General features: G+C 46.0%; 1 protein-coding gene across 5 annotated transcripts in view; it reads left to right on the forward strand.

Moving 5' to 3' along the window:
- Positions 1-14,202, forward strand: part of CAMK1D (calcium/calmodulin dependent protein kinase ID) — a 487,292-nt gene that overhangs the window by 40,419 nt on the left and 432,671 nt on the right. The window contains exon 1 of one of the 5 annotated variants that reach the window (XM_019035267.4): positions 426-571. The exons of 3 other annotated variants lie outside the window; for them this stretch is intronic. In XM_019035267.4, coding sequence (XP_018890812.2) covers positions 519-571 — 53 coding nt within the window. In that variant the 5' untranslated portion in view covers positions 426-518. Of the gene's footprint in view, positions 1-425; positions 602-14,202 lie in introns of those variants that run through there. One more of the 5 variants, XM_055352329.2, reaches the window with a different exon arrangement.

Genomic DNA, 14,202 nt, shown 5'->3' on the forward strand with positions numbered 1-14,202 from the left:
AAAAAAGCCTTCGTCTATGCTGGTGTGCCTTCTTGGCCCAGGAAATGCTTTTGGCAGTCTGAGTGTTTTGTCTTCTCTGTTGGGGGCTGTTAAGAGGCACAAGAAAACATACCTGTCTGCTAATTGCAGAGGTTAAAAGGCAAGAGCAAAAACACATCGCACCTGCATGCGTTTCGAATTAATAAATTGTTAAAAATGCCTACTTGGGAGACTTCTGCCGGGCTCAAAGAGAGCTCCGTCATTACCTGGGGCTAGAGGCTCCAGCAGTTTTTCAGATACTGTGTGGCAATGCGAGGTTTGTCTGCTGTGAAGGGAAAACCATCCCACCGCTTAGGAAGTCATGAGATGCAGCACGAATGTGATTTTGTTACCACGCTCCCCTGGAGGCACGTCATGCTGTTCTAGAAAGCCTGTCGTTGGAGGAAAACACTTGATGAGCCTGCGGTAAAGGCGTGGCTTGCGATTTCACTTGGGAAGCACATTGTCGTGTCGTCTGTGTGATTTACATCCCGGAGCTGATGGAGACACCACCATACTTCATGGAAGGTCCTTCCTGTCCGATCTGTCCAAGGTCTGGAGGAAGAGGCGAGATGGGTCAACTGTGAGCTTCCATCAGCTTCTGCTTAGAGAGAGGCTAATTATTTGGGTTTCTGGTGATTCCACCAGCTCCAGATTTAAGTGTTCTCTATGCTAGGGTGGCGTGGGGGTGTGTGTGTGGTCAGTTACTGCTTGAACTCCCTGCAGAGGGGGCTGAGGGGCTTGGGTGGCAGGTGGTTGGCGGTGGCGTGTGCCAGCCCTGGGTCTGTGCCTAGACCAAGGCTCATGTTCTGCCCATTGCTCTTGGGACAGGCTCTTTGGGACATCAAGGATTCTGGGAACATCCCGACACTGCTGTCCTTGGGGTGTGTGGCCAGAGGCGTCTTCAGGCTTCAAGGAGAGGTGCTCAGTGCAGGAGACTCAGCTTCTGCCCAGCACCACAGGGTCGAGGGCTTGGAGCATCCAGGTGGTTTCATCCAGGCCTGAGTGAGAACGTGACCTAGTTACTGTGCCTCTCTGCACGTTGGCAGAATAAACAGACCTTGCTTCCTTCCCTACTCACAGCAAGCAGAATTCTGCTGAGCCTCTCGGAGGCTGGAGGGCCGGTTTTAGTAACGTGCCCTTTCCTGGTTGGCGACCGTCCAGTTATTTTGGGTGAATGTTAATGGCCGTGAGTTTGAAAGTTGTAGTTAGATGAAAACGCCCTCTCTGGACACAGTGTCCTTGTCACCTACTGTCTGAAGGTGCTTCCTTTTTGGGGAATAGGATTGAGAGCAAAATGGTCACAAAATCTGTGGCTTTGGATTGTCATTTGATTTTTTTTTTGATGCCTTCTATCTGCATTTAGGTCAGTGGAAGGGATGAATTCATCATAGGCACTGGTAGTAGAACATCTCCTTGAGCCTCAAAGAGAAGGCTGTTTTTCCTGTGGGTCATCTTTGTGCTGTGCATGGGAGGTACTGCCCCATGGGGCAAGGTGAGTTTAACTTTTGGAGGTGGCTGGTGGTCTTGGGGGGAATTTAATTTGAGGACATGTGCATGACCAATAAACTGTTCTGGAGGAATGAACAGTCCTGTGTCTGTCATATTTTTACCTTTTATAAAGCGCTTGTACTGCACGGTGTCCTTATTCTAGGCTGATGCAAAATTTTCATACTGCATTTGCTAGTGATTTGCACCAGTGGCCGAAGAACTATAAAGTAGTTGTCTCTATTTTTTAAAAATTAAAAAAAAAGATGGGGTCTTGCTCCATTGCCTAGACTGGTCTCAAACTCCTGGCCTCAAGTGATCCTCCTGTCTCAGCTTCCTAATTGCTGGGATTATAGGAACGAGCCACTTTGCTCAACCTTAGTTTCTGTTTTATTCAGAATGGAAGGAATTTCTCATATAAGTAGAATTCTAGAGCTAGAAGAGACATTGTATCTCTCTCTGTCTCTGTCTTTATCTCTGTCGCTATATCTGTCTCTGCGTCTGTCTCTAAACTATCTTTATCATCAGGCACAGAAGTTAAGCCCCATTACTCAAGATCCTACAACTAGTTGAGGGTAGAATAGGGTCCATTGTGCCCAGGCAAAACCCAGGTAAGAGTGCAGGGCCAGGGCTAACCATGAGCTCCGGGACTTGTGCAGCCTGCCTGTTTCCAGTCTCTGTGTTCCCCCTTGGGTCATGTCACGTGGGAGCAGAAGCTTCTAGTCGAACGTGTAAAGGACCCAGGAGGAAAGGGGAACCCAGAAGGGTTGAGGGACTTGCCTGAGATCACACAGCTAGTGAGCGAATCACCTATCCAAGCCTGGAATACAGGTCCAGCTGTCCCCACGGAGCCATCCTTCTGGCCCACTAGATTCAGAATGAACTCAGGCTCAGCGTGCGTGAATAGAGGATGCTGTGCATAGTCCTGACTTTATGAATCAACTTGATGGGATTCTGTGTGGGGTCAACTAATGTGCTCAGAGTCCAGCATTGAGTGAGTAGGAGGTGGGAAGGGGTCCAAGCTCAGTTCTGGCAAACTCCGGAGCTCAGTGTTGGGCCAACACTGTCTTCTCTCGTGAATGAGGAAAACCCTTTCTCAGGCCATGATATGTTGGTATCTCAGTCTTTTGGCCGTGAAGGGTAGAGGGGAAAGATTGAACTTTTAAGATCTTTGCCTGGATTCTTGTTATTCTCAATACAAAATAAAATACTTCAAGCTCGTGTGGGGCCCTGGGAACAAGCTGTAGGTGTGCGCTTTTTTTTCTCTGATTAAATTGGAATCACTATGTAAATTAACTTTCCAGGGGATTGTCTGTGGGAATTCCTAAAGCAGTCTTAGGTTGGTATGACACGTGAAGAAAATACATCAAGCAATCAATCTTAGAAGCTTATCTTCTATTCAGGGTTTCCACAGGAAGGCAGTTTCACCCCAGCTGGGATCACCGGTTGCTTTTCACATTCTTAATTCTTTTGCCAATTTTCCAGATGCCTTTGGAAATTCATGCTGACCGTTTTTTTTTAAAAAATTCCATTTTAAGTACTGAATATTTTCCTGTCACTACTTAAACTGGCATGAATAAAATATTCCCTTTCGGGAGGATGATTTTCAAATGTTTCTTAAAGAAAAACAAAACACCCTAGTCGGTTAAATTTAGGAGGTCTGTTAAAATGTCCTTACAGTACCAGCAGGTGAATTTGAGAATCAGAATTCTGTCTTCCTCACAGTGCCATATACAGTGCACTGTAATGGCAAGCATAAGGAAATTAGGAAGACTGGAACCGAATCATCCAGGACTCAAAATAGAGTTTCTCCCTCAGAACAATCTGGGGTATCTATACTAAATTTATGGGATAGTTACTGTCATTAACAGCTCATATAACTGAAAATGGTGAAATGATTTGAAAATCAGATAAACGGTAATTGCACCACTGCACTCCAGCCTGGATAGCAGAGCGAGACTTGTCTTAAAACACACACACACACACACACACACCAGTCTGGGTATGGTGGCTCACACCTATAATCCTAGCACTTTTGGAGGCCAAGGTGGTGGATCACCTGTGGTCAGGAGTTCAAGACCAGCCTGACCAACATGGTGAAACTCCGTTTCTACTAAACATACAAAATTAGCTGGACGCAGTGGTGTGCACCTTTAATCCCAGCTACTCTGGAGGCTGAGGCAGGAGAATCACCGGAACCCAGGAGGTGGAGGCTGTAGTGAGCCGAGATGGTGCCATTGCACTCCAGCCTGGGTGATACAGCAAGACTCTGTCTCAAAAAAACAAAACAAAACAAAAAATCAAAAACAAAAAACATAACAAAACCCCCACAACTCCTCCTTCCCTCTCCCCCCAGCCCCTGACACCTACCATTCTACTTTGTTCCTGAATTTATCTACTCTAAGGGCTTCCCATAAGTAGCATCATACAGTACTTAGCCTGTTGAGATTACCTTATTCTACTCAGCATAATTTCCTTATGGTTCATCTACACTATAGCATTTGTCAGAATTTTCTTCCTTTTTATTTATTATCATGTACCATATGTTATTTGGAAATACGTATACATTGTGGAATGACTAAATTGATCTAGTTAATATATGTATTACTTAACATACTTGTTTTGTAGTGAGAATGCTTAAAATCGACTGTCTTAGCAATTTTTGAGAACATATACATTGTTATTGAGCATAGTCACTATGTTGTACAATAGATCTCTCGAACTTTTTCCTCCCAGCTGAAATTTTGTATCCTTTGACAAAAGTCCCCCCAACCCCCTGACCCCCAGGCCCAGGTAACCACCATATTACATTCTAGTGAAAAAACAACTTCATTAGAAATTTTGATGAGTTTAAACATAGTAAACCTCAATTTTTATTCCAAATTTTCCTGGTTTTGAAAGTATACACACAACACACACACATACCCTGATCTGGACCAGGTTCTTAGCTACAACTAACTGCTCATCAACTGTCATGAATGGATCTGAAACATAAATTTTTTTTTTCTTTTTTTCTTTTTTGAGACACAGTTTTGCTCTGTTGCCCAGGCTGGAGTGCAGTGGTGCGATGCCTGCTCACTGCAACCTCTGCCTCCTGGGTTCACGCCATTCTCCTGCCTCAGCCTCCCAAGTAGCTGGGACTACAGGCGCCCACCACCATGCCTGGCTAATTTTTTGTATTTTAAGTAGAGATGGGGTTTCACCATGTTAGTCAGGATGGTCTCGATCTCCTGACCTTGTGATCCGCACGCCTCGGCCTCCCAAAGTGCTGAGATTACAGGCGTGAGACACTGCGCCTGGCCTTTTCTTCCTTTTTTAAGGAATACATTTTCTTTTAGCTCCTGCTGAATGTAACTCATGGTGCTAGGCTCTCTGAGAGAGGCAAAAACATTTCACTCAAGGAACTCATAGTGTTATGGGTGAAAAGAATGGAAAACACGGCAAGCGTTTTAGATGTGTGTTACCACCATCTATCCTCCTGACCTCAGTGAGATGGGGTCAGACATTTTAATTTTCTCACCCAGGGCCATTCAGCGAATTAAGTGGCTGAGTTGAGCTTCAGGCCCAGCTTTGGGAGACACTCCCTGTATCCTGTAAGCAGAGACCAAATCAATGCTGTGTGAGTTTAGAGATGGAGACACCCAGCCCACCTGGGGGAAGACATGATGGACACATGAGCATGCGTCCAAACTTGAGGCATGGGGAAGTGTCCTGCTCTGAAGGCACGGACGGTGGCTGAGCAGACATGCCAGCCAGAACACTACCCTGAAGATGACGGTGTTGACATCAAGGGCTGGAGGTGAAGGAAAATGGCAGCTTACGCTCCACACCTCACACATGTGTGGGTTTTTCCTTCTCATTAAGCAGTTCTCCAATTCTTGGACACCTGTGTGTCCTAGAATTCACCTGTGACACTATGTGCAGGTATTGCAGACCCCACGGGTTGAGGACAGTTCCACAAGACCGCTCCCCACACCCCCTCCACTTCAGACGCCAGTCACAAGTCCTAGGTTGTGGCTCGTGCTTTTGGCCGACTGGCCATCCTTTGAGGGTTCACACCACCCCAACACACGTTTGATCGTTTGCGATAATGGCTCACAGAATCTAGGGAGACACTTATGTTTACAGTTTTATTATGACAAATACAACTCAGGAACAGCCAAATAGAAGAGTTGCATAGGGCGAGGTGTAGGGTGGGGTGAGGTAGCAGGGGAGCGTGCTGTCCTCTCCGGGTGCCCAACCTCCCTCATCTCCAGGTGTTCACCAACTGGAAACTCCCCAGACCCCTCCAATTAGGGTTTTTATGGAGATTCCATGATTGATGTAAATCACTGGTCATTGGTGACTGACTCAACCTCCAGTGCCTCTCCCCTTTCTGGACTGGCAAATTCCAACCCTCTCTCATCACCTGGTTGGTTCCCCTGGTAACCAGCCCCCCTTTTCCAAGAGTCACCGCATTGGCATAAACTTAGGTATGCTTGAAAGCGGCTTATGATGAATAACAAGAGATGTTCCTTTCACCCCATCACTCCAAATTCCAAGGGCTTTCGGAGGTCTGTGCTAGGAGCCAGAGGCAGACACCAAAGATAGATTTCTTACCCTGCCACACCTGGGAGGTGGTAGCGTTGACATCAAGGGTGGGAGGAGATTAGCAAGCTGGGCATGAAGGAACCAGTGGGAAACCAGGTTAGAAAGGGGGGTAAAGGTCAGATCATGATGGGTTTTGAGTTCTAGGCTAAAGTGTTTATAGTGTTAGCTCGTGACACATCCAGGATGTGGAAACATGAACAGAACTGAGCCTTAGAAAATGACCTCAGAGCCTGTAGCAGGGCTGTGATCTGGGCCTGGACCAGTGTGGTGGCGGGCAGGAAAGAGACTGTGTGCAGGAGGCCTTGGAGGGCAGGGCTGGGACATGGTGCTGGCCCAGGTGAGCTCACCCATCTCAGCATGGTGTGCCTCCAACTTGGGGTGCACTTTGTAGCTGCTTACTGAGGGTAAACAGTTACATTTATTTTATTTTTTTAAAATTTTAATTTTTTTGTTTTTTGTAGAGACAGGGTCTCACTCTGTTGCCCAGGCTGGAGTGCAGCTGTGCGATCATAGCTAACTGCAGCCTCCAACTCCTGGGTTCAAGCAGTCCTCCCACCTCAGTCTCCCAGGTAGCTAGGTGCATACCACTACGCCCAAGTAATTTTTTTTTAATTAATTTTTTTTTTTAGAGACCAGGCGGGTCCCAAACCCTTGGCCTCAAGTGATCCCCTTGGCCTGCAGCCCCCGCCTCCGCAGAGGTTTGGGAGTCGGGCTGAAATTCCCAACCCTCTAATCCTGCCTTGGTGTTTGAAGTGCCTAGCTCCCATCCTGAAGCCACCTAGGGAATCTCAGCTACCAGTCACCTCATTAGCCCACAAAAGACATCACTGTGGAGGTTCCAAGGATTGTTGTATGCCAGGAAACTTTAAGACAAAATAAATATTTTTCAGTATCATAAAGGGCCACCAGGATCAGGCTGGAATTCAGGGCTTCTGACACCTAATGTAGTGAGGAATGTTCTATTAGCTTCTGGGGAAAACTTACTGTAGAAGAGTTGGTTTTTCGGCCAGGCGAAGTGGGTCACGCCTGTAATCCCAGCATTTTGGGAGGCCGAGGTTGGTGAATTACTTGAGGTCAGGAGTTCGAGACCAGCCTAGCCAACATGGTGAAAAATACAAAAATTAGCCATCTCTATGAAAAATACAAAAATTAGCCGGGCATGGTGGTGCGTGCCGGTAGTCCCAGCTACTTAGGAGGCTGAGGCAGGAGAATTGCATGAACCCAGGAGGCGGAGGTTGCTGTGAGCCGTGATTGCACCACTGCACTCCAGCCTGGGCAACAGAGTGAGACTCCGTCTCAAGAAACAAAAAACAAAAGGGTTGTTAACCTCTGCCTCCTGGGTTCAAGCGATTCTCCTGCCTCAGCCTCCCGAGTAGCTGGGATTACAGGTGCCCGCCACCACACCTGGCTAATTTTTGTATTTTTAGTAGAGACAGGGTTTCATCATGTTGGCCAGGCTGGCCTCGAACTCCTGACCTCAGGTGATTCACCCACCTCGGCCTCCCAAAGTGCTGGGATTACAGGCGTGAGCCAGTGTGCCTGGTCAAAAGAGTTGGTTTTTAAGTGTTCAGTAGCCCCCGGTCCAGGGCTCCTTAACTCAGAGCAGCAGTGAATTTGGAAGATCAGCCCCTCTCCTGCTGGGTGCTGCTGGTGTCCTGTCTTCTTCACTATTGTGTCCGCATCATCGTCCACTGTTCCTCTTGGGGAGGTAAGAACTTGGGGAACGGTTGCCAAAATCGTCATTTTTCTCGTGACTGCTGTTGGGGTTTTCTCCCTCTCAGGGCTTATGCCCAGGGATAATGGGTTCATTCTGGGCCCTCCAACCAGAGTCTTCATGAGTCTCTGGCTTAACCCCCTTTTTGCCATATGCTGTGGGGAAAAAGTAGCCCTCCACTGGAGAACACTTCTTCCAGGCCCTCTGTGATGTAAGGGCTATGTAGAATGTATTTGATCTCTTTTCTGTTGCTTTGCTATCTCAACTTTCTGTCTAGGCTTCAGCTGGGCAGATCCTTGAAATTGGCTTAAACAAGCACTTACAATCTTCTTTGAGTTAAGATCAAGTGTGTTGGCAGCTCCTGCAGGCTGTGCCTCTGCCCCTGTCCCCGCAGCAGCTGTTGCTGGTTCAGCTTAGCACTTCCAGCCACGTAGGCTCCCCGTGGCCATGTCCAAGTCCACTGGGCAGGCCCCTTGCCTGGTATGTCAGAGCCCCACCTTCTGCTGTTCCTGAGGTTTGGGTTTTTAACTCAGTCGTAAGGAGCTGAATGAGGGGCCCAGGAAGACGCTGATTTTATGCACCATCTCTGTGTTTGGCCCACAGCTGTGTTTGTGTGATTTTAAAACAATTTATCGCTCATCTCAACTGGGCCCCGTCGGCTGACCCAGCTCCTCCGCAGCCATTGGTAATCTCCATTTTAATTAATCTTTCAAAGAAGCAGATTAAGTTGATTGCTTCTCAAGCTGAGTTTGGTGTCTGTACCTTTCAGCTGCCTTACAGAAGTGATTAAAATAAGGATTTTTCTGTGAGCTTTGGTGCCCAGTTAAGATTATTTTTGGATCTCGTCTCAATGGTTTATTTCCATCATGTGCCTGTTTTTAACATAAGAGCTGAAAATGAGCGGGGCTGGTTTTTGTCTCCTGCAGGTGTTCTGTTCTTTCAAGCGCCCTAGGATGGCCATGACCTTTGGTTCCGTCTGCTTTGTGGGCCCCTTGACCCTTGGAGCCTTCTAAGGTAGCCCTGCCGAGTCACTAACATGGAGTCACACCTTTTTTCTTCCAGTCCTGGCTTCTCTTCCCCCACACGGCTTGCAGATAAAACCACTTATTCCTGACCTACCCAAGTGGAGGTCCTGTAGGCCACTCTCCCCAGTCCTAACTCTAGCCCTGAATTGAACAGACTGCATTGAAAATGTTGGTTACCTGTCAGTTTCCTCTTCCGCTGTGCCGTCCTTGAGGGGAGGGCTAGTATTTCAGCCATCCCTGTGACCCTGGGGCCTAGGTGAGTGCCTGGTACACCAGGAAGCGCTCAGTGATGGTCTCTTGAATGAGTGAACTTCCTTGAAGTGCACAGAAAAATTGACTGAAGAGGGTGAGTGTTGCTTAGAGCCAAGGTAGTAGGAAAAATGTTGGCCTGAAGATGTGTTTAGTTTGGCTTGCATGCTGTTGAAAAGTTTTTGAATCAACATACCAGAAAAAATCCCAGGTAAACTATATGTTGAAAATCCAGATTTCCAGCTTCTCTTGAAAAATGTAAAGACCTGGCCTAGGCTGGAACTGAGGGGTGAGCTTCTTTTCGAGGGGCCCAACTCGGCTTTTTATTCACCTGATTTCTAAAATAATTTTGTAAAGCCGTCTACCCCCTCCCACACTTTGAGTTGATAGCCAAAATTTTTCATCGTAACTTGAGAGAGGCAAAGGATGTTATTTCCAGAGTATTGTAAATATTGGCATCTTGAAATAAAACAGTTACATCATTATTTTAAGTGTAACCAGTGGAGCTAAATACCACAGAGATTTGATACCCACTGTCATCCATTTAAAAAGAAGCTCATCTTTAACCAGTGGAATTTCTACCTCATTTTTTTTTTTTCTTTGGAGTCATATTCTATTCTCATAGAATTTTATCCTAGGATATTATATTTGTTCTTGCCAAAAATATGTATATACATTTAAATTAAGTTTCCTGTGGCTAGAGGGCCTACATATTTTCAAAAGTTCTTGTATTTATTTCTTTATTTTTTGAGATGGAGTTTCACTCTTGTTGCCCAGGCTGGAGTGCAGTGGTGCGGTCTCGGCTCACTGCAACTGCTGCCTCCGGAGTTCAAGCGATTCTCCTGCCTCAGACTCCTGAGTATCTGGGATTACAGGTGCCTGCCACTATGCCTGGCTAATTTTTATATTTTTAGAAGAGATGGGGTTTCACTATGTTGGCCAGGCTGGACTTGAACTCCTGACCTCAGGTGATCCGCCCGCCTCAGCCTCCCAAAGTGCTGGAATTACGAGCATGATCCACCATGCCCGGCCCGAAAGTTCTTGTATTTAGTTATTGTGATGATGATTCTACATTTGAACAAAACAAAGATATTATAAATTTTGATAAATAAAAGGAGAATATAGAATTTATTTGGAAATGTATCTCCTAATAAAAATCCATAGAGTTTTTGGGGTCTTTTTTTTTCTTTCAGTTGTTTGGTGTGGATGAAGATTACTCATTGCTGGGATAAGGAGGTCAGCATTAGTCCTTTTCCTATTTTTGTGTTTTTATAGATGTTAGTACAAAGAAACCAGATGTAACTGAGTAGATGGGATAGGAGTTTTTCATAGCAGTCCCTCAGTGAGTTCTTTGGACTCTTGCCGATTTCTGTGTCACATTATTTAATTCTGCCTGCATCACAGTTGCTGCTGTTAGCCTTTTCCTTTCTAGCAGGTCTCTCTTGAGTGGAAGGAGCGTGCCCTACTGGGAATGGTATTGAAATATGCATAGAGGTGGGTGAAGGTGGTATGGGAGTGCTCTCAAACCATGGTCTCCTTGAGGCTTACTGGTGTGAGGGAGTGGGAGGTAGTCCCCAAGTATATCCAGGAAGATAAAAGATGAGGGCCGGCTGGGCGCGGTGGATCACCTGAGGTCAGGAGTTTGGACCAGCCTGGCCAACATGGTGAAACCCTGTCTCTACTAAAAATACAAAAATTAGCTGGGTGTGGTGGCAGGCGCCTGTAATCCCAGCTACTCAGGAGGCTGAGACAGGAGAATCACTTGAACTTGGGAGGCGGAGGTTGCAGTGAGCTGAGATCGCACCACTGCACTCTTGCCTGGGTGACAGAGCAAGACTCCGTCTGAAAAAAAAAAAGAAGTTGAGGGTCATTGCTGGACTGCAGGGTTCCTAAGGACAGGAGCCACACCATGGCTTAGATCTGTTGGGACACCCCCACTAGGACACCTAATGAAGGGGTTTGCACTATATGCCAGTGATGTCATAAGAGTAAAACAAACTATAGTGCTTCCACAGTTTTTGTGGATTCTGTATTTGCAAATTCACCTATTCACTAAAATGTATTTGCATTTTTGTTGGTGATTTTGCTGCTTAAAGTAGCCCCAAGCATAGTTCAGAAGTGTCTAGTGTTCCTAAGTGTGGAAAGGCTGTAATGTACCTTGCAGAGAAAATTTGTATGTTAGTTTCTTCAAGCATGAGTTGTGGTGCTGATGGCTGTGAGTTCAATATTAATGAATCAACAATATATGTTAAATGACATGTCTTTAAACAGAAACACACATAAAGCAAAGTTCTATATTGATGAGATGATGTGACTAGAGAGGCCTGTAGGAACCTAGTCTTGTTTTTCCCCTAGGAGCAATGGTTCAGTATTGGCTAATACGGCATTCACGGCAACTTTTGAAAACATAACTACTGCAGATGATGTGACGCAATGGGATGTCATTTGCACCTGGATGTTATGACTTTAGGAATTTAAGAAATAATTTCAGGGTAATGTCTAGGTAGGTAGGTTTTTTACTCGGAATTTCAAGGGAGTGGCAAGCATTTAATTTTTACAAGACAGTCTTTGGAAGCAGTCCCCTAACAGAGTGGCAACCATTGGAAAGTCTTCTGAGTGCATCCAAAGGAGGATTTCTAATGATGGGAAGTGCCTTTGCCATTTAAACTTCACTGTGAGCTCACTTCTTGCTGCGTACCTAAAGTCTGAGCAGTCAAGCGAAGTGCTGAGTAAGGAGAAGAGCATCTCAGTGACTCTTTTATTATTTGACTATAGCTTATATCACCGGAAGATAAAAGACCTCAGAAGAGGAGTGCAGAGTTTGGAAGCTGCCCAAGACTCCCAATTTACATTCAGAACCGTGATTTATTCTCTGATTTCACGTAGCTTAAACTTTTTTCTTAATAGCCGCTAGCTCTACAAACTTTAATCCCTACTAAATAGTATATAAAATGTAATTGTCATGATGTTGAGAACTTTATCCTCTGAGGGACTGAGTGTATTTTGAGATGTGACCTGATTTCTCTGGAATCCCCACTTGAGGGCTTTATGTTTTCACAGATGGGGACTTACAACTGTACCAGAGTGTGACGTAGGCCTCCAGGAAATGCGTTCTTCTGGTTTAATTCCTCTCCTCCTTCAGGACAGACCTCTGGTCTAGCAGTACCTTTCCTGGGCCAGGCACAGTGGCTCGCGCCTGTAAATCCAGAACTTTGGGAGGCCGAGGTGGGCAGATTGCTTGAGCCAGGAGCTCAAGACCAACCTGTGCAATATAGCGAGGCCCCTGTCTCTACAAAACCAGAAAAAAAACCAAAAAAGGAATGCCTTTTCTGTCTTTACCTTTCTCCTTTATAGATTTTATATATATAAATATATGTATTATATATATTATATATATATTTTATATATATTATATATGTATTATATATATTATATATATATTTTATATACATATATAATATATATAAAGCTCAAATCAGATTCCAGGCCTGATATACCTCCCCAAAGAAATTATAAAACCACCAGTTACCTTTCCTTCCCATGTATGTTGTCTCTTCTAATAGCTACTTAATCAATCTGAGCCTCTACTTTGTTCTTGGGCCTGTGTTAGGTGCTGGGGGCACAAAAACAGCCAGCGCTGAGCCCTGGGGTCAGGGAGCACATTCCCTAGGGAGAAGGATCTATACAACAGTGTGGAGGGGCTGGCAGATAGGGAGGCTCCCACAAGGAGCCTCAGAAGGGGGCCGTCAGGGTGCCTCAGTTTGTCTGGGAGACTCAGGGAAGGCTTCACAGAGGAGGTGAGCTGGGCCTGTGGCTTGACGGATGGGTAGGAGTTTACCAGGTGAGCAAGAGAGAGAGGGCTTCCAAGCTGGTAGACCAGCTTTGGCCCTGAGACACAGAGGATGGATGAATGAGAAGACGGTCTTTTTTGGCATTCAGGCATGTATAGGGGAGTAGTGAGAGAGAAAGCTGAAAAGAGGCTTTTGTTGTCCGGGAATATATATATTCTCAGACTATATATATATATATGGACAGAATCTTGCTCTGTCACCCAGGCTGGAGTACAGTGGCGCGATCTCCGCTCATTGCAACCTCCGCCTGCCGGGTTCAAGCTATTCTCATGCCTCAGCCTCCCTAGTAGCTGGAATTACAGGTGCGTGCAACCATGCCCAGCTAATTTTTGTATTTTTTTTTTTTTTTTTGAGATGGAGTCTCGCTCTGTCGCCTTGTGTTTTTAATAGAGACAGGGTTTTGCCATGTTGGCCAGGCTGGTCTCGAACTCCTGACCTCAAGTGATCTGCATGCCTCGGCTTCCCAAAGTGCTGGGATTACAGGCACGAGCCACCGCGCCTGACTGACATTTTTTGAGACAGCATTTCAATCTGTTGCTCAGGCTGGAGTGCAGTGATGCGATCACAGCTCACTGCAGTCTCTACCTCCCAGGCTCAATTGATCCTCCCACCTCAGCCTACTGGGTAGCTGGGACTACAGGCGGGCACCACCATGCCCAGCTAATTTTTGTTTTTTGTAGAGACAGGGTTTTGCCATGTTACTCGGGCTAGTCTCAAACTCCTGCTCTCAAGTGACCCGCCTGCCTCGGCCTCCCAAGTGGGACTTTTTATGCCATACTTAGTCATTTGGTTTTTATCCTGTCAGTGAGGAAATTAAACAGAACCATGATTAGCTTTTTTGTGTGTTTGAAAGACCACTTTGGAGCTGTCGTTAAAAAGTCTTAAGACTGACGTTAGGGAGACCAGTTAAATTGCTCGTGGAGTCCTGGAACAGGGGAGTCAGGGAGAGGTTAGTGCCCCAAATCAGCAGTGGGGTTGGAGGGGCAGGAGAGACAAAAGGATCCTTGAGGCAGTCACTTCATTGGGATCATTTTGGATTTAGGAGCATCAGTTGGAAGTGAAGGGCTAACAGGTCTCCTGCTTGGGTAATTGGTGATTCGTGCCTTCTACTGAGGATATACACAGGACCAGGTTTGTGTGGGCGAAAGGTGATGAGTTCCAGATGCGCAGAATTGCGTGGATTGGAGAGACCTCAGCCTGGAGCTCTCCAGGGCTAGAATAAGATACATCATTCTGGCAGAAATACGGCTCCAGGATTATAACCTGC

Source organism: Gorilla gorilla, chromosome 8 (assembly GCF_029281585.2).
Source record: "Gorilla gorilla gorilla isolate KB3781 chromosome 8, NHGRI_mGorGor1-v2.1_pri, whole genome shotgun sequence".
NCBI classification, from domain to species: Eukaryota; Metazoa; Chordata; class Mammalia; order Primates; family Hominidae; genus Gorilla; species Gorilla gorilla.